Below are 20,283 nucleotides of genomic sequence, written 5' to 3' on the forward strand. Positions count from 1 at the left end.
AGATAAAGACCAACCTTCAAGACCTTCCTGGACTCACCTGTCCAGAATCACTCTCATATCTTAGATGGCCGGCCCTCCCTCCACCCGCCAAGCCAAGATGCCTCATGGTTGCCCCTGGTTTTGCCCCGCTCCAAGATTTTGCTTTCACAGTCCCTTCTGTGCACGGTACCTCCCCATCTCATCGGAACTTCCAGGAGGGCTTCCTGGAAGAGTCCTTCTCTCGCTGGTCATCAGTGTTACCTCCTGCTCCAGCATCCGTGTACCTCTAGGGCGGGCAGGGGCTGAGTCATCCCTAGGTCCACCCAGAGCCTCACAGAATTGTTTATTCACTTGCCCCACAGTTCAGCCCTAGGGCCACAACCCAGAGCCCAGGAGGAGGGAGGTGCAAGGCCAAGACTGCCCCCAGGCTCCACTCACCACCTGCTCCCTTAATTCCCCCTTGACTCCTTCCTCCATTGGAAACTGGTATTTCGGCTTCTACAAGTTGGTTTCAGCCAGGTTCCAGCCGGTGAGGCGTGAGGCGAGTGCTCACCAAGGTCTTCCTCAAAGGTAAATTTGCAGAGCAATTAGACTCTCATTTGCAAAGTCGGGGAGAGGCCTTGGCTGGGCAGACCCCGCCCCACGCGCCTGGCCTGACCCTGGTCTCCAGGCCCCACCTGGAGTGGTCAGTCCCGCCTGGCTGACCAGGCCCCAGAGGCGAAGTGTTGGCAAGGCAACTGTGTACCTGAGGTGCTGTGGGCAGATCCGGCCATGCCTCAGAGAACTGCTGGTACGCGGGCTTGGGGTTCTACAGGGGAAGGGCTGGTGGAGAGGGGCAGGGGGTGGGGTGCCAAGGCTGCCCAACAAAGGTGTGAGAACTAGGGTGGGTCTGAAGGCTCTTCGCACCTGTGAAGCCCCTACAGGGGATCTCAGAGCTGTGTCTCCGCCCTACAGACAACAACAGGGTCCAGGAAGTGGTTGCCTCAGCTGAGGGCAGGAGATAAGGTCACAGCCAAGTCAGCACCGGCAGGAATCTAAATCAAGACCATCCCTCCCACGTGGCGGCCCTGGAGCTCCAGTACCCACTGCACAGATGGGCAGGCTGAGGCCCAGGAAGCCAGGCACCTGCCCCCGTCACAGCCCCTCTCCCAGGCCCCTTAAACCGAAACACTGCCCCTTCCCCGCAGAGACCTCCTGGGACCTCGACCCCTACATCCCTGGGCTCTAGGGTAAAGGCACTTTGGGGGGTGATGGCCCAACCCAGTCCTGTCTCCTGCCAAGGCTCACGTCCAGCAGGAGTGACAGGCAGCCCATCCATGGACATAAGGAGAGCCAAGGGCTCCTAAATATATATAATAAAATGCCCAATAGGATTTGCAAACAGAAAAATGGAAAGGAAGACTGTGAGAGGCCACCTTCTATCAGATTGGCATCTGATAAGGTACTGTGTTGGCGAGGTGGTGGGGAAACAGGTAGGCCAACTGGTGCAACTTTATGAAGAACAGGGTAGCAATAGCTGTCAACACTGAAAATACACACTTCCTTCCACTTCTAGGAATCTGTCCTTTGGTGATTTTCACAGTGTGTGAAATGACATGAGGACAAGGATATGCCTTACACGTGTGATAAGAAAGGCTTCCCACAAACCCCAAATCCATGAGAAGCCGGAGGGAAGAAACTCTGGGATGGCCATGTGAAGAAACTCTGGAAAGCCACTAGAAAGCCCAAGATGCTCCACGTGGAGCCATCCACAAGAGTGACTGTCACAAGGAGAGGAGGCGCAAAAGGCCCTCAAAATTCACTCCCTTTCACGTAAAAAAGACCATCCGTCACAGACCCAGAGGTGTGTGCGCACTGGATATCTTGAGAAGGAGACACTAGGGCTGCCGGGAGGCGTCTGTGGGGACAGGGCTGGGGATCATTCACCCTACACCTTAGGGACTTTTTGCATGTGGTGCTGGGTGCCCATTTTTATTCAAAAAGCAAGTTGAGGGAATTCCCTGGCGGTCCAGTGCTTAGAACTCCACACTCTCACTGCCCAGGGCCTGGGTTCAGTCCTTGGTCAGGGACTTAAGATGCCACAAGCCATGGTCAAAAACAAACAGAACAAAACAAAATCAGTTGAAAGTTTGTAGAAATCCCCCCCACACACCCCACCCTGGGCACCTCTGGGACCTGCCGAGAAAGGCGGGCTCACAAGAGGCCAGGAGCCTCCCACTTACTGCCCTGTTGGGGCCTCAGAGGGCACGGCTACATGCGCTACATGCCGGGGTGCAGACAGATGGGGGGACAACTCCAGGCACACTCACTGACTGACACCCTCCCCCTCTCTGCTCAGAGGGCGGGGAGGACCCCGCCCCCTCCTCTGCAGGAGAACTTGTGAATTTTAGGACTTAAGCAAATGACTTCCTGGTGGTTTCTAGCACCAACGACTTTGCAGGTGCAGAGACTCCTGGGGTGGGGGGACACTAGTCCCTGGGGTGTCCCCCCACCCCTGCCGCCAGCTTCTGGCCCAGAGCCACACCAGGCTCCTCTCCTGCCACAATAAGGGAGGGCTCAGTGTAGGCAAACACAGATAACTCTGTGGCACGGGTCCTATCACAACCTCACTGACAATGAGCAAACAGAGGCACAGAGAGGCAACCAGTTGGTCCAGGATTGCACAGCTATGAAGGGGCAGAACTAGGGCCTGAAAGCCTGACAGCCTCACTCCATAGGCCGTGTGGGGCGCCCAGGCCTCCTCCCAGGCAGGGGCTGGGCGGGGAGGAGAGCCTGAGGCAGGAAGGGGCAACTGGCTCCCTTCTCCTCACCTCAGGACTTCCAGAGCCCTGGAATGCTTCCTGAGGAAAAAGCCCTCTCAGAGGGGCCAGGGCCAGGGCTGGGGCGGGGAGGGAGGGGGGAGGGGGGCAGGGGGGGCTGCGGGGGAGCAGGGGGGCAGGGGGTGGAGAGCAGAAGGTTCCACTAGCTCCTGTTGAGCTGACCCAGCTCCTAGCACAGGCTCACACTCCAGGGTCCCAGAGTCTGCAGAAACTGTGACCCCCTTGAACAGACAGGAAAAGTGAGACCCAGAGAGGGGCAGGCACCCAGGATTAGCTCCATTTACTGGGTGACCTTAGGTAAGCTGTCTAACCTCCTGGTGCCTCAGTTACTCCCTCTGTAAAATGGGGATAACAGCAGTTGTTTTTAGGAAGAAAAGAAGACAAGGGGTGAAAAGTGCCAAGACCAGTGCCTGGCACATAGTAAATATTCAGTGAACATTAGCTTTTATTTTTACTACCATCAAACCACAGAGGAACTGGAGGAGCCCAAGAATAGCCGCTCCCCAACTTTTCCTACCGCCCTCCCCAAAACTCACATCCACCTCTCCGGACCTACACTCTACACCGATATCCTTATCCATCACCAGCCAGGGCACCCTAAAATCCTCTCACCTAAACCAGACAACATGGGAAAGAACTAAAGGCTCCCTCGTTCTCAGTCAGCTTCCCCCTTCAGGGAGATATGTGGGCCAGAAAGGGCCAGAAAGGAGAGGGTGTTGGCCAGGGTGAGGTAGGGCAACCTCTGTATGGTTCTGGAGAAGGGCTGGGCTCCAGCTTCCTTTGCAAATGAGGACTCCCAAGCGGGAGGCCACACAGAGGAGGCGGTGGAACCCTAGCTCTGCTGCCCTGACCCCCCCCCCCACCCATGAGCTGGGGGATCGGCTGGGCTTGCCCTGCACTCCTCCAGCAAGGACACCCTGCCTGCCAAGTCACTAATGGGGGATACTAAATAATATTTATCTCCCTAGTTCCTCCCACAGCTCAACTAAATATAGCAGCTAATTTTTTTGAAAAAGGACTTCTGCTCCAGAAAGATAATATTTATATAAGAGGTGGTTGTCATAAACCAATACAAGACCCAAAGCTCCCTTTCTGACAGCTCTTTGCAATTTTCAAGCCAGTCCTGGGCAGTGAGACACACGGGCCAGAGAACCTCCCCTCTGGCTGGCGGGGAGCCCTGCCAGGGTGAGTCCCCAAGATCTGAAAGGACATGGGTCCAGGCTGCACCCTGGGAATGGAGATGACATTTCTCTCCGGAGCCCTAGGGACTCCGAGCCCTAAGGGTGGATGAAGGGGGCAAAATGCTGACTGGAAGTGACCGGGGGGTGGGGGGGTAACCTCTGCATCTTCTGCCTTCCCAGGGCCACGTCTGGACAGTACAGGCACTGGCCAGTGCCTCTGGGCCGGGGAAGAATCCCACACGCCACTGAACAGGAGAAAGGATGACACCTTTCCCTCCCAAACAGCAACAGCGCCCAAGGCTGCCTCCGAGACCAGAGATGGGGCAGGTGTGGCTCCAGGTCACCCAGGAAGGAAAGGCCTCCCCAGGCAACTCCCAGTGCGAGGCCTTGAACCTGCCACCCTGCAGGGAGGTGGGTCTCCCGCCTCAGCAGTTCAAAGCCCCCACCATCAACTCCCGCCAGCCACATCCGTCCGGGGTGGCAGAAAGAGGAAGACCTGGGGATGAGGGTGGCGGCACCGAAGCTGCCAGCTGACAAGCTGCACCTTCCGGGCGTTTTATTGAGCCCTCGAGGGAGACCCTCGGGGTGAGCTGGGAGGCGGGACCTCAGGGTCTCCGGCTGGTCCCCCTCTAGCTGACCTCTGTGCGCACCTGCCGGACTCCAGCGGGCTGCAGCGGCGCGGGGATTCAGCGCGGAGCGGCGATGGGGGTGGGCGAGGACCTGCGGGAGTGGACCGCGACCGGGATGGAGGTGGGAAGCCCGGAAGGGCTGCACAGGTCCCTGGGCCCGGAGGGAGATCGGGGTGGGGGGGCCAGGCGTCCGGTCTCCGAACCCGGAACCTGCATCTCCTTCCCCGGCGAAGGTGCAGCGCGGCCCCGCCGGGAGCCCCAAAAGCGTCTGCAGAGGTTTCCGGAGCCCTCGCTTCCTGCCCGCCCGCCCGCGGGGGCCGATGGCTGGGAGGGGCGAGGACCGCTCCGCGGCCGCCTTGCCGGGGTGGGTTGAGGGGAGGGCTGAGACCGCGGCGCGCGAGGTCCCCGCTGCCCCCGCCTGGCCCGCGCTCTCACCGTTAGGGCCGTAGCGCTCCCGCGCGCCTGTCACCTGCTCCGCGCTCAGGCCGCGCTCGGCCGTCACCGAGAAGCGGCGCAGCACGTCGGCGGCCGGGAGCAGGTGCGCCTCCTCCATGCCGCCCGCCCGGACGTCTGCGCCGTCGGCACAGTGGGGGCCGCCTCTCCGAGGGGCTACTGCGCGGGGCGCGGGGGACTCGGACCCCGACGCGCGCCGCGCGAGGCCATGACCGCGCTGGGACCTTCCCCGACAGCAGTGGCGGCGGCGGCCGGGGCCCCCGCCAGGATGCTGCGCCCCGGGCGCCCTCCCCGGGGCGGGGCGGCGCGGGGCCCGCCCCCGCACTCACACCCCTTCCGGCCGCCCTCGGAGCCCTCCGCCCCGCCCCCGCAGCGCCTCGGGGCGCGGAGGCTGGGCCACCCGCCCATTCTGCAGAAGGGGGAACTGAGGCCGCCCACGCGGAACGCTCAGAGCTTGGGGGAGCCGAGGGCTCGAGGTCCGGAAGGGCCTCGGCCACTGGCCACAGAGCTCCAGGGGGTGGGGCTGGGGCACACGGCAGCGAACTGGGGAGGGCTGCTGAGCTGAGCGGTCTCTGAGCTGCCTTCTCTTGAGCCCTCTTAGGTCCTGGGGGGTTGCAACATGGGAGACATCCATAGAGGAGTTTCCTACTCCCTTGCTCGAACTCTGCCAAGTGTGACCGTGGGTCCAGAGGAAACCTAAAAGCCTATGAATAAGCAAGTCTCCTCCGGAGCTGACAATGTTTTCTTCTTTTGATGTTGCAGTTCAGTCGCTCGGTCGTGCCCGACTCTTTGCGACCCCATGGACGCCCGGCTTCCCTGCCCGGCTTCACCAACTCCCAGAGCTTACTCAGACTTCTGATGCTTATGCTGGCTTTATTGTTGTTCTAAAGTCCAGCGATGAGGTTATTCCTCAGACAACCTGAACCTCTAACAATGACCCAGGATAGATAAAGTAAACCAGCCTTGTTTCCTTTGACTCACACTCTCACCCCAGTAGGAAATGTAACTGCCGGAGGCCTCCCTCCAGAAGTCTGACGGTGTGGGGGGTGCAGGCCTCTGACCAAAACCCCTAGGGAGAGTGACTCTGGCCCAGGGCAGGGGAGGGTCTGTGGAACCCCCATTCCAGTGCTCCCTGAGCGCCAATCTGTCCAGGGGTACCAGGAGGAGGGGCTGTAGGTCAGGAAAGCAAACGGGGTGGGGGTGGGGTAGGAAGGCAGAAATCCCCTCACAGCGCCAAAAGGAGGAGCAGAATAGAGCAATCTGCTCCCACCCGTCCAGCTTGAGAGACCCAGCCCCCACCACCACCGCAGCCCCCCATCATCACCACCACATACCCCCACCATGCTGGCCTGTGCTGCCCAGATCTCTGGGATCCACGTTGGCCGTACAAGGTCAGAGATTTCAGGACTGAGCCCACTTGGTCGGTTGTTCAGACTCCAGACCCTACCTGTCTCTGCAGCCGGAAACCCTTCTGGGCTGCTGCAGCTGTCCACGCTTTCCCAAACACACAATCCCCAGCTTCCAGCCTGCCCAACCCCCCTGTTGCTGCCACCTACTCAGTGTCCCCCCTGTTCCTGATCTCTTTTTCCCAGAATGGGGCCACGGTCCTCCTCCTCTCTCTCCCCTTTGCCTCGCCTCCTCGAATATAGAGACAATCAGTGAGGACTAGCTGGCAACAAGGTCCAGCCCTTGGCTGCTTTTGACGGGTCACCCAGACTGTCTCCAGGGGCATCCGCTGGGGCTCAGCCTGCTGCCATTAAGGTAGGGCGATGCTGGCTTTCTGGCTGTGGCTCCGTGCAGCCTGACATTTTATTTATTTATTTGTAATATTTTAATTTACTTTTTTGGCTGCACTGCGTCTTAGTTGTGGCTCATGGGATCTTTAGTTGCAACATTTGAATTCTTAGTTTCAGCGTATGGGATCTAGTTCCTCAACCAGTGATGGAACTCCTCTACGTTGGGAGCATAGCGTCTTAGCCCCTGGACTGCCAGGAAAGTCCCACACCTTGATATTTTACATCCCAAGTCTAATATTCCCTGTGTTTCTCCCTTTCTTCCTCCACCTCTGTGGTCCACAGAGACAGCCCTACCTGTATCTCTGAGTTGTCAGGGAAAATGTTAGCCAGGGCTCCGTGGGGACAGAGAGCCCTTCACTAGAGACCTCTCTCCCAGGGACATGAAGCCCTTGTCACAAAAGCAGCTGGAAATCCCTCCCCTCCCCCACTTACACATCCTAGGGTCTGACTCCCCTTTGTCAACTCCAGGGACCTTAACACGAAGCCTCTCCCACTCCACCCCGCCCTCAGCTGTCAGTTGGTGTTTGCTGGAAGGAAGCGCCAGAAGGTTTGTCTGTTTGCTCTGGCAGCCTGGCCCATGTTCCCTTTCTCCAGCCCACCCCACCCAACCCTGCCTCTGAATCCACCCCAGGCGAGGCCAGCAGCTGCCAGCAACTCTGGCCCCCCACCTGGCAGGTTCACACACCTGTCAGCATGCCCACCCGCTCCGCTGCCCCCATGACAACTTCTGAGTACCCCTCCACAGAGCCTGCCACAGACTCACGCACAGTCATCTCACACCTCAGCTTCTTGCCCAGTTGCTGTGTGCCCCATTATACCCTCTGTTTTCACCTAGACAACCAGCTGGTGGCCAGGGGGACATGGGCACAGGTACACTGTCCAAAGGGCTGGTCTGTCCTCCCCACCTCCCAGCTGCCAGGTGCTGAGAGCTCCAAGCCTGGCGCGCAGTCCCAGTGCTGTCTAAATCCCCCGGAGGACAGAAGAGGGCAGAGCTTACCACCTCTGTGGCAGGAGGCATGCCTGCCAAGCTCATCTGAAGCAGGGGAAGGTGGAGCATGGGGGAAAGGTAAGCCTTTGCCGCTGGATCTGGACACAGGAAGAGGCTGTTGCAGACAGAAAAAAACACCCTACGTAGAAGGTGGGAAACCTCAGTCTTATGCTAGAGACTGGCTCAGTCCCTCTGCCTGGAGGGATCATAAGGAGCGCGAGGAGGAGGATCAGGGGAGTAGATCAGAGAGGCAGGGCTAGGATGCTGAGAACCTTGATGGATCATTTAATGGCCTGACTTTTTAAGCAGTGAGGGTTCCAGGTCACATTTGCCTTTAAGAATAGTGTCCCTCCCAGAAGCTGTTAAGACGGCAGGACTAAAGGGGAGAACAGAGGCTGAAAGGACCCCACATATGTTCCGAAGAAAAAGGAGGAGGTATGGGCTTCCCAGGTGGCTCAGCGGTAACGAATCTGCCTGCCATGCTGGAGACATGGGTTCGATCCCTGGGTCAGGAAGATCTCCTGGAGAAGAGAATGGCAACTCACTTCAGGGTTCTTGCCCGGACAGAGGGGCCTGGCGGGCTACAGTCCATGGGGTCGAAAAGAGTCAGACACGACTGAGCGACTGACACTTCCACCTCCAAAAGTCAAAAGTCAGACCGAAAGTCAGAGTGGGCTGCGATGGAAAGGGCCTGGTTGTGGATTAGATTCTGGGATGAGAGAAAGTAAGGGATGACAGCCAGCTCCTGGTGGGTGAGAGGTTTAGCCCTGAGGTCGGGGAGGAGCGGCTGGGGAGAGGAGGCTAGGAGGGCATCTGGGGCCGCAGGAGTGTGAGGGTCCTGCGGGCCTGCAGGTGAAATGGAGTGGGCTTTCTCCGGCAGCTTCCCTCTCCCTGCCGCGCTTCATCTGTCTCTGCCCCTGCTCAGAGAAGGCCCCACTTTCTCTCTCAAGCCTTGCAACAGCCTCCTCCCCGGCCTCCCTGCCTCCACACTTCTCTCTGTTTATCAGGATTACCTGCCTGAGCTGGTGATTTCTTGACTTCATCCCTCTGCTCAAGAACCTTCCTTTGCTCCCCATGACCCATGACTAGCAGGATAAAACCCAGACCGTTCAACTCAGAAGCCACAGCCCTTTCTTTCCCATCTGGCTCCCACACATATTCCATCAGACCGGTCTCCCCACAACTCTGCAAACTGGCCTTTCACATTCTAGCTTCAGCCCTTTGTGCAGGCTGTTCTCTGGCCTCGCGTGCTCTCCAGCTCCATTCCCTAAAGTGTCTCCCCGCTTTGGAAACTCAGTTCCTTGGCTGCCCCACCCTTGGGTATTCATGCTCTTCCCTGCATGCTTCTGGCTCTGAAGGAGGCCCCGTAGATCAAGGCTTATCTCACCATTGTGTACAAGGGGAAACTGAGGCCCAGGCAGAGGACGGGACTCAAGCAGGCACGTGAGCCATGGAATCAGAGCTTTGGCTGAAACTCCCAGGCTGTGAGTCTTGTTCCTCCTGTGTGGATGGCTTTCCTCAGCTGCGTTCAGCTGCTGAGCTGGGAAGGGCTCCTCCGAGGCCTAGGAGTGAGCATGGGACAGCCTGGTCAATGGGGGCTGCAGTTTGAAGCTGGGAGGGTCTCGAGCTCTAGTTCAGGGGACAGGTGCCAGGCCAGAGTTTGGGAGGCTTGGAGGCAGGAGCACTGGATTCCCATCCTGTTGTTGGCCCAGCTTCTCCTCCTCACTCTCATTCTCTCCCTCCCTCCCTTCTTTTTTTTTTCTTCTTCCCTCCCTTCCTTCCCAAATATTTATCAAGGACCCAGCATGCACCAGGAATGGTGCCAGACCTTGGGGAGAGGGTCCCTGTTCCCCTGAGTTCACCTGGAGAAGGGAGCAAGTCATTCATCCCAAATAACCACACACAGACATGCGGTGGGGTCCAGGGATGCCTTGAAGATATGGTGGGGAGGACAGGGAGATCAGAGGAGGTCTCCCGGGGGGGAGGCACGCTTCTGCTGAAATCTGAAGGAACAGGGGAGGGAAAGGTGTTTCAGGCCAAGGGAAAAAGTGAAAGCGTCTCACTCTGGGACTGTAGCCCTCCAGGCTCCTCTGTCCATGGAATTCTCCAGGCAAGAATAGTGGAATGGGCTGCCATTTCCTCCTGCAGGGGATCTTCCTGATCAAGGATCACACTCAGGTCTCCTGCATTGCAGGCAGGTTCTTTACCATCTGAGCCACCAGAGAAGCCCAAGGAAATGCCATGCAAAGCTGACTTGGCCACAAGGCCTTGGAGGTGCGTGCCCATCTCAGGGCCTGAGTCCTCCTGTCTGGCACATTAGTGCCAGCAGTGGAGTGGCTAGGGCAGGGGCAGCGGTCTTTAGAGAAGACAGAGGGGCTGAGGTTGCCCTGTAGCTGCCCCACTTTGGTTTGTAAATGGGTTTGACTTGAATGCAAACAGCCCTAAAGACCTGGGAACCTCACTTCCTCTTCCGGGGTCACCAGGGTCCAGCGGGCAGGTGTCCCAGGCTCCCTAAGATGCTGCTGCTGAGCACGGATTTCAGGTCCACTGTCTCAGCCCCATCCCGCCCACATGGACAGACCCCTTGCAGGTGGGCCAGGAAGACTGACCCCCAGCTGTACAGAGTGGGAGACCCTCTTGTCGGCTCCCTTCCCTAACCCCAAGTTCTGTTATTTTGGTCTTTGGGGCTTGGGGACCCCTGTGCAACTTCCAGATCCCCTCCCCCTCCACACCCTGAGTCCTCCTGGGCCCAGGGCCCCACCTGACCTGGAACCACCCTTCCACTGTGCCCTGGGACAGGCACCCCACCCTGTCCTCTGCCCTCGGCCCTGCCCCTCAGGGGTGTCCAGCTTCCTCAGCCCCAGCTCACCATCACTTCTAGCCTCCCATGTTGTCCCACTGGGGCCCACAGCTAGTTCCCTGTACCCAGTAAGAAGTGTCTTGTCTCTGGATCTTTTGCTCACTCTGTTCCCTCTGCTGAGAACACCCTGCAGTCCTCTGGGGCTCATTCCTATTAGACCTTAAGGCCAGGAAGCCACGGAGCATCCCTGAGGTCAATAAGACTCTCAGCCCTGCGTGATCCCATCAGGCTCCCAGCACCTGGGCATTCACTGTCCACCCTGTGCCCCCGTGAGCCCAGACTCACCTCAGTTCCCACAGGTGTCAGAGAGGGTGTTTGAATGACCAAGTTAAGGCAGGAGAACTCTGAAGCCTCTTCCTGGGAAGGGGCCACACCTGGCCTTCAGGGACCTGGGGTGGGGGGCTTTGTCAACAGTGGGACAGAACGGGCACCCAGGGGTCTGCCACGCTGGACACCTAGGCCGTGGTATTTTGGCCTGAGGAGCCTGGCCTCCTTTTCCCGCATCTACCTCTCTGGGACCGCCCTGCACAGCGTAGGGGCTGGGGCCTTGGGTTGGGCTGCTCACGACTCAGCTTCTTGAGGCAACTTCCTGTCTTTGCCCCCTTATCTCCCCAGCCAGGCTGAGGAGAGGAAGTTGTCATCTCCCTCCCGATGGTGGACAGAGACACCCTCTGGACCTCAGGAGGGGGAGGGGACCATATCACGTGAGGCTGTGTCTGCTTCTTCCCAGCCTGCCTCCTCTTGCTGCTGCTGCTAGATTCCTCTTCCTGCACAGCCATGCAGCTGCGCTCCTGCTCAAGTACCTTGCATGGCTCCCCATGGTCTCCCCACTTAACATCGACTCCTCAGCACCTTAGACTTCCATCACCTTGACCTGTCTTCTCCCTGCCTGCCTCTACTCGTGCTGCTACCTATAGTAGGAAACTAGTTCTTCTTATCTTTACCTGTCTAAATCCTCCTCACTCTTTAAAGCCAGGCTCGAACGCTGCCTTCTCCAAGAAGTCCTCCTTGACCCCCACCAGGAGCTAGTGACTTGTGTTTCCTGAGTGGTCCAGTATCTGTGTGCTCCTCCCTGTTCGCCTGAATTTTCACCTGCAGCATCCAGGTGGGGCATCCCTCCAGAACAGGAAGGAGCTGCATCCGAATCATCACAAGGTCCTTGCAGGGAGGTACAGTGCTTGAAGGTCATTATAAAGACCTCCAGGCTGGGAATCTCCCGAGGCTGAAACTGTGTTTATACTCTTCATGTATACTCATCATTGAGATAATCTCAGTGCCTGGCACCTGGTCTGGCACTTACTAGACTCTTGAAGACACTGGTTGAGTGAACAAGTTTTTAGCCAGTGGTGTAAGAGAAGAAAAGGAAATGGGGCACAAATACTGGAAAGTGACAGACTGAGTGAGTATAATCACATCCAGGAGCTGTGACATTCTCACTATGGATACATGAGAGTCAGCACTCCCATTATATGGAAAGGGATTTAAGGCCCAGAGAGAGGCTGAAATTTGCTGGCGGTTACACAGCAGGTTGGGTTCCCTCCTAGCTCTGTGTTACTTTTGCTGCTACAATGTCTGGAACAAGCACATATTGTCTCAACTAGTCTTGGGCTATGCCTAACAGCATCTTAACCTGTGAGGTAAGAAGTCCTGCATGGCAAGCCGGAGGCTTCATTCCAGTTTCCAGGCCATGCCTGACCAGTCTGCCTATGGAGCATCAGCTGGTAGTGGGTTGTAAGATGATAAAACACAAAACTCGTATTTGCCTTGTAAATAGTTACACCTGACTAGGCTTCTAAGATGGAGGCACAGCTTGGAAAGGAATTTGAGACCTGGGACTCGCTCCCTGGTATGAAGAAGGGCCTTTGGCCTGGGGGTACCTGAGGGCAAGGCTTGTCTTGGTCAGCCCCTCAACCTGGAGAACCACCCTCCCTGCCTCTTGTGTGCTGAGAGCAGGGGTTACTGGTTCAGCCTTGCCCAGAGGCTACCCACAGGCCTGAGGCTGGACTAGTGGGGCTGGTCAAGTCCTCAAGCAAGGCTGGGTCCTTCCAGGCTCAACCCAGGCCATGGTGGTCTGAAAAAGCACCCTCCCCTCTGGACCCAGGGTTTCTGTGCAATGCGGGTAGGACAGAACAGTGTCTGGAGTTCACAGGCTCTGCGATCAGAACTTGTTCATGTGGCCCAGCCAGGAGCGAAATCAGGACAGAGTGGCAGGAGCCCCAGGTCTGCCCTTGGCTCCCAGGCTGCAGGCAGAGGAAAAGCTCAAGTCTCAGTTTGTGGGTCCCTCACCCTACAGTCGGTCACCCCGGGCTGCTCTCTGCCCCCTCGGGGCCCAGCTGTCCTGACTTGCCCTCCTCGGTGCTCTCTTGGGCCTCTCTCTGGCGGTGCCAGGTCCCCACCCCGGTGTTCCCTGCGTGGCGGCCAGCCCAGCTCCCTGGGGATACCCTGTCACCATGGCCCAGAGCCCAAGAACTGCCTCTTGCCAGGTCAGCCCCCGCAGTCTGGGTCCCTTCCAGGTCCCCAGGTGGGGCCCAGGAGCCCAGAGAGTTCAGGGAAGTTGGCAAAGACAGCCAGATCCTCAGTGCGGCCGACCGGGAATGCTGCCCAAGACACCTGACGCCTGGGCTGTGGCCAGCCTCCGGACAGACGCACAGGCGGGGCTCCCTGCCCCACCGCTGGCCCTGTGGGTGACCTTGGCATGTCCTCTACTTCTCCGGACTCCCTCCCTGAGGCCATGACTTACAGAAGAGCCAGCCCAGGCCCCCACCTCCAACAACCGCACTCCATGGAAAATGCCCAATTTGCAAGTTGGGTTCCATTTGCCTTTCATTCCCTGGAGTCACACCTACCTTATTTGCATACTCAAATAAGCCCTGGCCCTCCTGGGTGGGTCATTCACAACCAGGAGAGAAGGATGGGACCCGGGTGTGGGATCTGCCTTGGGCACCTCACAGCACCATCTGCTCTGAGGGTATGAAGTAAAGCCAGCCACAGGGCTGGTGTATTATTTAATCTTTAGCACCAGCTTCTTCTACCCCTTCCTTACACTTTAGAGCAGGTTCTTACCTCCTAGCGTCACAGAGCTGCACAATGAGGCAAGGGTCACATACCTGGTACCTAGGGGAGCAGAGCTTTGAACCCAGGCCTTCTGGTCTCAGAGCCCAGGCTTCTAACCACTGTGCTATTCTGCTTGTGCTGGGTCCCTAGGCAGTGCAGGGCTAGTTTCCTAACCTGGTTCTGGCTCAAAGCCCCTGCTCATGACCGCTGAGTTGTACAGCCTGGTGATGGCTCTGGGAAGGGGCCAACATGCTGTCAGCATCCTCTTCAAGGTCCCTGCAATGGCAGTCACTCTTGACTGGGGAAAGAACCCCACCCGAGAAGCCCACAGGCTTTAGTTTTTAATCTTAGCTCTGCTGTGTTACCTAGGACAAGTGACTTCACCTCTGTGAGCCCCAGTTTTCTCAGCTATTGAATCGGTAACATTGCAGTTCTCATCCCACAGGCTTTCTGAGTGCGGCACGAGCTGGTATATACAGTGGCCAGCAGGGGTCTACCGGGCTATAGATGCTCAGGGCCCATCTTTTTCTCGTGTCCACTTCCAAGGACCCAGCCTAGTTCTACCCTCTGTTCCCCAGGACAGTCCCCCAGTTTTGATCAAACTGTCTGTGACCTGACCAGGAAGCTGGCCAAGGGCAATACCCACCCAGATCCTGGAGGCAAGACGCCAACAGGCGGGAACAAAGAATTTTCCATGGCTCCGCAGTTAATGAGGAACTGACACTCTTCGGGGCCTCAGTGAGTCTTTCATCCTCCTCTCCTTCCCTGCGATTTCCATCACTGGTGATATTTACATTGGAATGCCTCCCAGGACTTCAGGAACCCAGCATAGGCAAGCGGAAAACAATAAAAAAAAAGAGAGAGAGGTGTTGTTTTTTTTTTAATGTAGTGTTGGCAAGTTTGCACTCTTGGTTATAAAACATATTACAAAGCAGCAAGTATCAAAACCAAATGATTTTGTGTTTAAATCAATTCAATTGGGTTTCTGTCAATTTTCAGACACTGCTAAAATACAAAGATGGGAAAGATGTGATCCCTTCCTTTAGGAGGGTCACTGCCTGGCTGGTACATTCTTAAGTAGCAGGTGCCGAAGCATATGTGGTAGTTAAGAGTACTCTCGCAGGAGATGGACCTGGGATGAAACTGCTACTAATTACCAGTCAAGTTACTAAATGAGTCTCAATTTCATCATTTGTAAAATGTGAATAACAAGACCCACTTCAGTGGACTGTTGTGAGTTTAACTGATAAAATATATGGCATTATTAGCTAACCCAACAAAGGTGCTTTCTTTTTGCAAACAGAGCCCTGGATAATTTCACTCCCGGTAGCACAGATTTTGCTCCAACCTGGTGCATGAATCATGAGTGATTTAAGCCAATTGCAAGCTTAAATCCTCTTTGCCAGGTAATGGCTTTCCCAGTTCCCTGACTGCTGAGGGCAGCCATATGACCCACTTATGGCCAGAGAAGTCTAAGCAGATGCCTGCAGAGGGCTTCCTGGATAAAATGCAGATGATGAAACCATTGCTTTCCCTGCTTCCTCCCTATGAAGAGTTTGGATGCCTGGAGCTGCAGCAGCTATTTTGTGGCTGTGAGGCATCCTGGTTAAGGATGAGAAACCCACTTTGAGCGTGGCCATGTGAAAGGAGTTTAGGGTTGGGAGGCATTGCTGAGCTGCACAACAGCCTGAGGTTGCCCACACCCAGATTTCTTGTTCTGAGAGGTGATTTTAAAGGCCTTTATTCAGAGCAAATGGGAGATGAGTTATGTAAATGGTAAATGGTATAGGTCACCCCACTTGCTTTGCCACTCAGTGGGTCAGCGGGAGAGATCTGTGAATCTTCTCAGCCGAGCATCTCTCAGGACCTCAGGGTGCAGATAGCTTTGCGTTTGGGCTTCACCGGAGAAACCAAGACTGCCCCATGCCTGGCAGGAAAGCCAGCTAGCTGAAACCACCGACAAGCACCAGGATCTGGCTCCCCACCCCTTCCTGGAGGGTTTCAAGGGTAATTTCACTCAGCCGCAGGTTTGGCCTTATACACGTGAGCCGTCTGTGCATCTGAATCAGAACTGCTGCAGGAGCCTAGTACCCACCTGGATGGAACAGCTGAGGTGAAGCCAGCAAACGAGGGGCTGACCCTCTGCTAGAGGTTTCCCAGGGAGAACAAAGGGAGCGAACGGGAGAAACATTTAGAACCTAAGGGGTTAAGTACAGTCTGAATTCATGAACCAAGGCTGTTCCTTACCACAGTCTGCCCGTGACCTCACGCAGGTCCTAGCCTGGACTTAGCTCAGGCTCTGGGGTGAACAGCTTGACATCTCAAAAGCTGACCCCATTTTACATTGTGTCAGTGAAGACAATGAGGGTCTTGAGCTTGTGACTACAAGGGGCGCCCAGCCAAGGTGAATCCCATGTCTCAGTCACCAAGGCTTTCAAGTGTTTAGCTACCTGGATTGTCAATATTCTGAATTGCGTTTTGGGGGCTGCATTTTTTTTAAAAACAGGAAGCAGTGTGGTGCAGAGGTTAAAAGCGCAGACCTGCTCTCTGTGTCAGTCTGAGAAATGGGAATAATGCTAGAACCCACCTCATCGGGGAGGCGGCAGCACTGAGCGTGGGACCTGCCCTGCAGCACTGTCTTTGCAGTGCAGCTCCACCAGCAGGCTGAGGAAGGTGTTTGGAGCATAGACTAAGAAGGGGTTAATGGACCCAGTGCTCAGCCTTGGGGAGTTGTGGGCAAGGAGGCTGTGGCTCCATCCCTCACCCTGAAAATGACAAAATAGTAGAACCTGGGACATCTGACTTGGAAAGACCTCTGAGTCCTCTTCTCACATCTTCTCTCCTCGTACAGGTCAGACTTGAAGCCCAGAGAGGCCAGGGAGTGTCCCAAGGAGAAACAGCAAGGCCACATAGAGGGAAAAGGGGTCAGAGTCCTGAAGAAACAGGGCCTGCTGTCAGCAAGAAGATTCATGGGGGCTGATGAGAACGATACACGTTTGTGTGATGACATTTGCTATCATAAATGTCAAGAGAACAGCCACAGAATGGGAACCACGGCAGAGCCACAGAACAGGAACCCTGCGGGATAGCAATGCTGGTGGCAGTGACCTCACATTCTTACTCATGGATGGCAATGCTGGGAGCTGGCACCAGCTGGACCTGAGCCCACAGTGGAGGGAAAACCCGTCCCCCCCAGGAGCACCCACGGCAGGCTGTGTCTGGGGAGGGCATAGAATCTCCCTTCTAGTGAAAGAACTGTAAATTATGCAGCCCGAGGTAACTCATATGCCTACTAGACTAACATAAATTAGATGGAAGACTAAAGCCCAGTCCTGTCAGGGGCCAGAGAAAACACAGGCTCTGGCAGGCTCTAGGATGTGCTCATTAAAACAGGGTCTTGGACTTCCCAGGTGGTCAAGTGGTTAAGAATCCACCTGCCAATGCAGGGGACACGGGTTCCATCCCTGGTCCGGGAAGATTCCACGTGCTGCCTGGCGACTAAGCCTGAACACCACAGCTACTGAAGCCTGGGCACCCTAGAACCCATGCTCCATAAGAGAAGCCACTGCAATGAGAAGCCCGTGCATCGCGACAGAGAGTAGCCCCTGCTCGCCGCAGCTAGAGGAAACTCACATGCAGCAACGAAGACCCAGTGCTGCCGAAAGTAAAATTAATACATTCACTAAAAACAACAACATGATCTTCTCTTTCTGGGAGGCAAGCTAGCCCCATGTAGCCTGGACTGTTCCCTTTGATCTGGTCTTTCTAACCTGAGAGTGTACGCTCTCCCTGCCTCCCCTCTCCACCCACCACTCCCCTGTCCCCTGCCCAGGAGGATGTTGAAACAGGTTCACAGCCCCGGTGCCAGGTTGTGTGTGTGTGTGCGTGTGTGTGTGCACGCGTAAGCGTGCATCATGCGCCCTCCTTTGTCTTCCTGAACTGAGTCGGCTCTGGATCTTTCCCTCTGACCCAGGGCTCAGCCCAGATCTCAGGAGATTCTCGTTGTGATGCCCTGATGGCAGCCCCAGGGTTGACCAGTAAGATGCCGACCCGACACCATGGGCCCTGCCAGCCAGTTCAGCCCATGGGCCCAGCCTGAGGAACCACATGTCCAGTCATCCCCCAGCCAGCCTGGACACAGGGTCCCTGGGGATGGGGGGCACTCCAGGTGCTTGGAACACCACCAGGTGCTTCAGCTGCCTCTTTGGTGAACTAGATCATCACAGAGCATCCCTGCCTGGGAACTTGCACTGCCCACCCCTCCTGGGAGAGAAGGGCCGGTCTGCCCTCTGGAAGGGAGCCCCCTGCAGGCTGCAGGGCAGGTATGTGGCTTCTCCAGAACTCAGCAGGGCTTGGACCAGCAGGTAAGTGGTTGCAGAAGCTTCTCCCAGCTGCTGGAGAAGACACCTGGCCTTCTCAGGAGCAAATTCTACTATGGTTCTGAACAGGGACAGTGGTGACCTTGCCCCAAGCTGAAAGTATGCAGCCTGCCAGTGACCGTGAATCAACCTCCGGGGCTTCCTCTATAAGAGTGCACCCCATGGGAGGAGAGGTTAAACAAGGTCCCTCCCGCCCCCAACAGAGATCAGAAGAGAGGAGGAGATGTGGGGGAAGGAGGAGGGGGGAAGGGGAAGCGGAAGCTGGGGCTCCCTGAACACAGCTGCAGGCCATCAGGCTCAAGTCTCAGCCAGCTTCCCATTTGTTGGGGGACCTTTGGCAAATCTTGCCTGTCTTCAGCCTTCCGGACTGTTTTGAGGCCTTCCCTTCTCCAAGGGAACTAGGGGCACTGGGCATGTTCACACCTCCACCCGGCCCCAGGGACAGAAATGCAGACAGGAGATCCAGCAGCTCCCCGGCCTGCCCTCAGGCCCCTCCTCTTCACTTCCCCCATTGCCTGCTCCCTCCTGAGACTTAGAGAGTGAATATGCCTGGATGCACCTGGCCTGGGAGCTGGGATAGCCTCATTCCACTCCGCACCTGCCATGCAAATTCTGGCAGATCCCAGCCCCTCTCTGGACCCAGTTCCCCCCTTGCACAGTGGCTGGGGTTGGGGATGTATAGGAGGGATCGGGTGTCTCTAAGGCTCTCCCCCTTCAGTTCCAGGCTGTGATGTTTCACACTGTCTGGGGCAGACATGTGTGCTCAAAGGAAACCTTGCACAGAGAATCGGTAGGAGGAATAGGGGTGGGGGCGGAGATGGGGCCGGGTGCCCGTGGAGCCTCAGTTGCCCCGCTACAGTCCCGGAGTGGACAGAGCCCTGCCCAGAGACTGGGTCCTGGGCAGTCCCTGCCCCTCTAGCTGCAGTCACCTTGCTGGCCTGGACACAATGGGGTCTGGACAGGATGGATTCCCCAGTCTTTTGTTTTTTTCTAATTTTTTAAAAATTTTTGGTTATTTATTCATTTATTTTTGGCGGTGCCATGTGGCATATGGAATCTTCATTTTCTGACCAGAGATCAAACCAGCATTGGAAGGTGGATTCTTAACCACTGGATCTCCACGGAAGCCCCTCACCAGCCCTTTGAATCTCACTTACTTCATGGCCTGGAGAAGCCTCTCCAGCTGCACCTTGGACCTACTCATGCCTTGGGACCAGGCACCTGCCCTGCCCTGGCCCCCCGACACCTGCACCAACTATTGCCCAGCAGGGTCTCTCCTGGTTCACCTCTTACCCCTCTAGCCCAGCCTTCTGGATCGCCTCAGTCCTCTTAGTCTAAGTAAAGAGTGAGTGATGTAGGCCACCAGGAAGCCAGTCACATGCCTAGGATCTTCCAGAGGAAAGGAAGGGGCATCGGGAGGCTCCCAAGTCCAGCAGTCTGCACTGGACGTGGTGGACAAGTCCTGTCCCTTTCAATTTCAAGGGACACCAGCCTGATTTAAATGGGCCAAAGCACAAGTGGGAAATTTATTGGCTCGTTTCTCTGAATAGCTTAGGGGATGAGATGGCTTCAGAAATGGCTGCATTGAGGGTTCTCAAATTATGAATCAAAGAATTTGCCTCTCTCTTCCTCTGGGTTTTCTCTGTGGTGGCTCCATTTTCAAGGGGGTTCTCTCCTCTTGGTGGTAAAATGGCTGCCAGGAGCTCTACACAACATCTCACTTGTGTGGTCACCCCAGAGGAAGGAGATTCTCTCTGCCAACAGTTTCACCAAAAGCCCTGATTTGAGTCTCATATCCTGTGCTCCCGTGGGACAGGGGTCCTGTGTCCATTCCTGAACCAATGCTTGTCATGCTCCAGTTGGCTATATGGAGTCATATGCTCTGAATCAGGGAGATCGGGGGGAGTGGGAAGGGTGGCAAGGTCCACACAAGGGCTGAAGGGGATCCCTAAAGGACAGTCGAGATACTGAGGCTGGAGGAAGAGATGCTGAGCAGGCAGGAACATGAAAGGCCACCATGGCTGTGGGAGAATGCCAGGTCAGGGACCTCCTCCATGGACACCAGAGGGGCCGGCTCTGTGTAAGCCACTGTGATGGTCCCAGAGAGAAGAGGAGGGGGCTCCTGGCCGGCCCCAGGCTCTGCAG

At 56.4% G+C, this 20,283-nt stretch overlaps 1 protein-coding gene across 4 annotated transcripts in view; it reads right to left on the reverse strand.

The window, feature by feature from the left end:
- The window catches only part of ATP2A3 (ATPase sarcoplasmic/endoplasmic reticulum Ca2+ transporting 3), a 39,930-nt gene extending 28,696 nt beyond the window's left edge, over positions 1-11,234 (reverse strand). For 2 of the 4 annotated variants that reach the window (XM_069542768.1, XM_069542767.1), the window contains exon 1: positions 5,044-5,358. In XM_069542768.1, coding sequence (XP_069398869.1) covers positions 5,044-5,161 — 118 coding nt within the window. In that variant the 5' untranslated portion in view covers positions 5,162-5,358. Of the gene's footprint in view, positions 1-5,043; positions 5,359-9,232; positions 9,408-10,990 lie in introns of those variants that run through there. The other 2 variants (XM_069542769.1, XM_069542772.1) reach the window with 2 other exon arrangements.
- Between the last annotated feature and the right edge of the window lie 9,049 nt (positions 11,235-20,283).

This window comes from Ovis canadensis, chromosome 11 (genome assembly GCF_042477335.2).
Source record: "Ovis canadensis isolate MfBH-ARS-UI-01 breed Bighorn chromosome 11, ARS-UI_OviCan_v2, whole genome shotgun sequence".
NCBI lineage: Eukaryota > Metazoa > Chordata > Mammalia > Artiodactyla > Bovidae > Ovis > Ovis canadensis.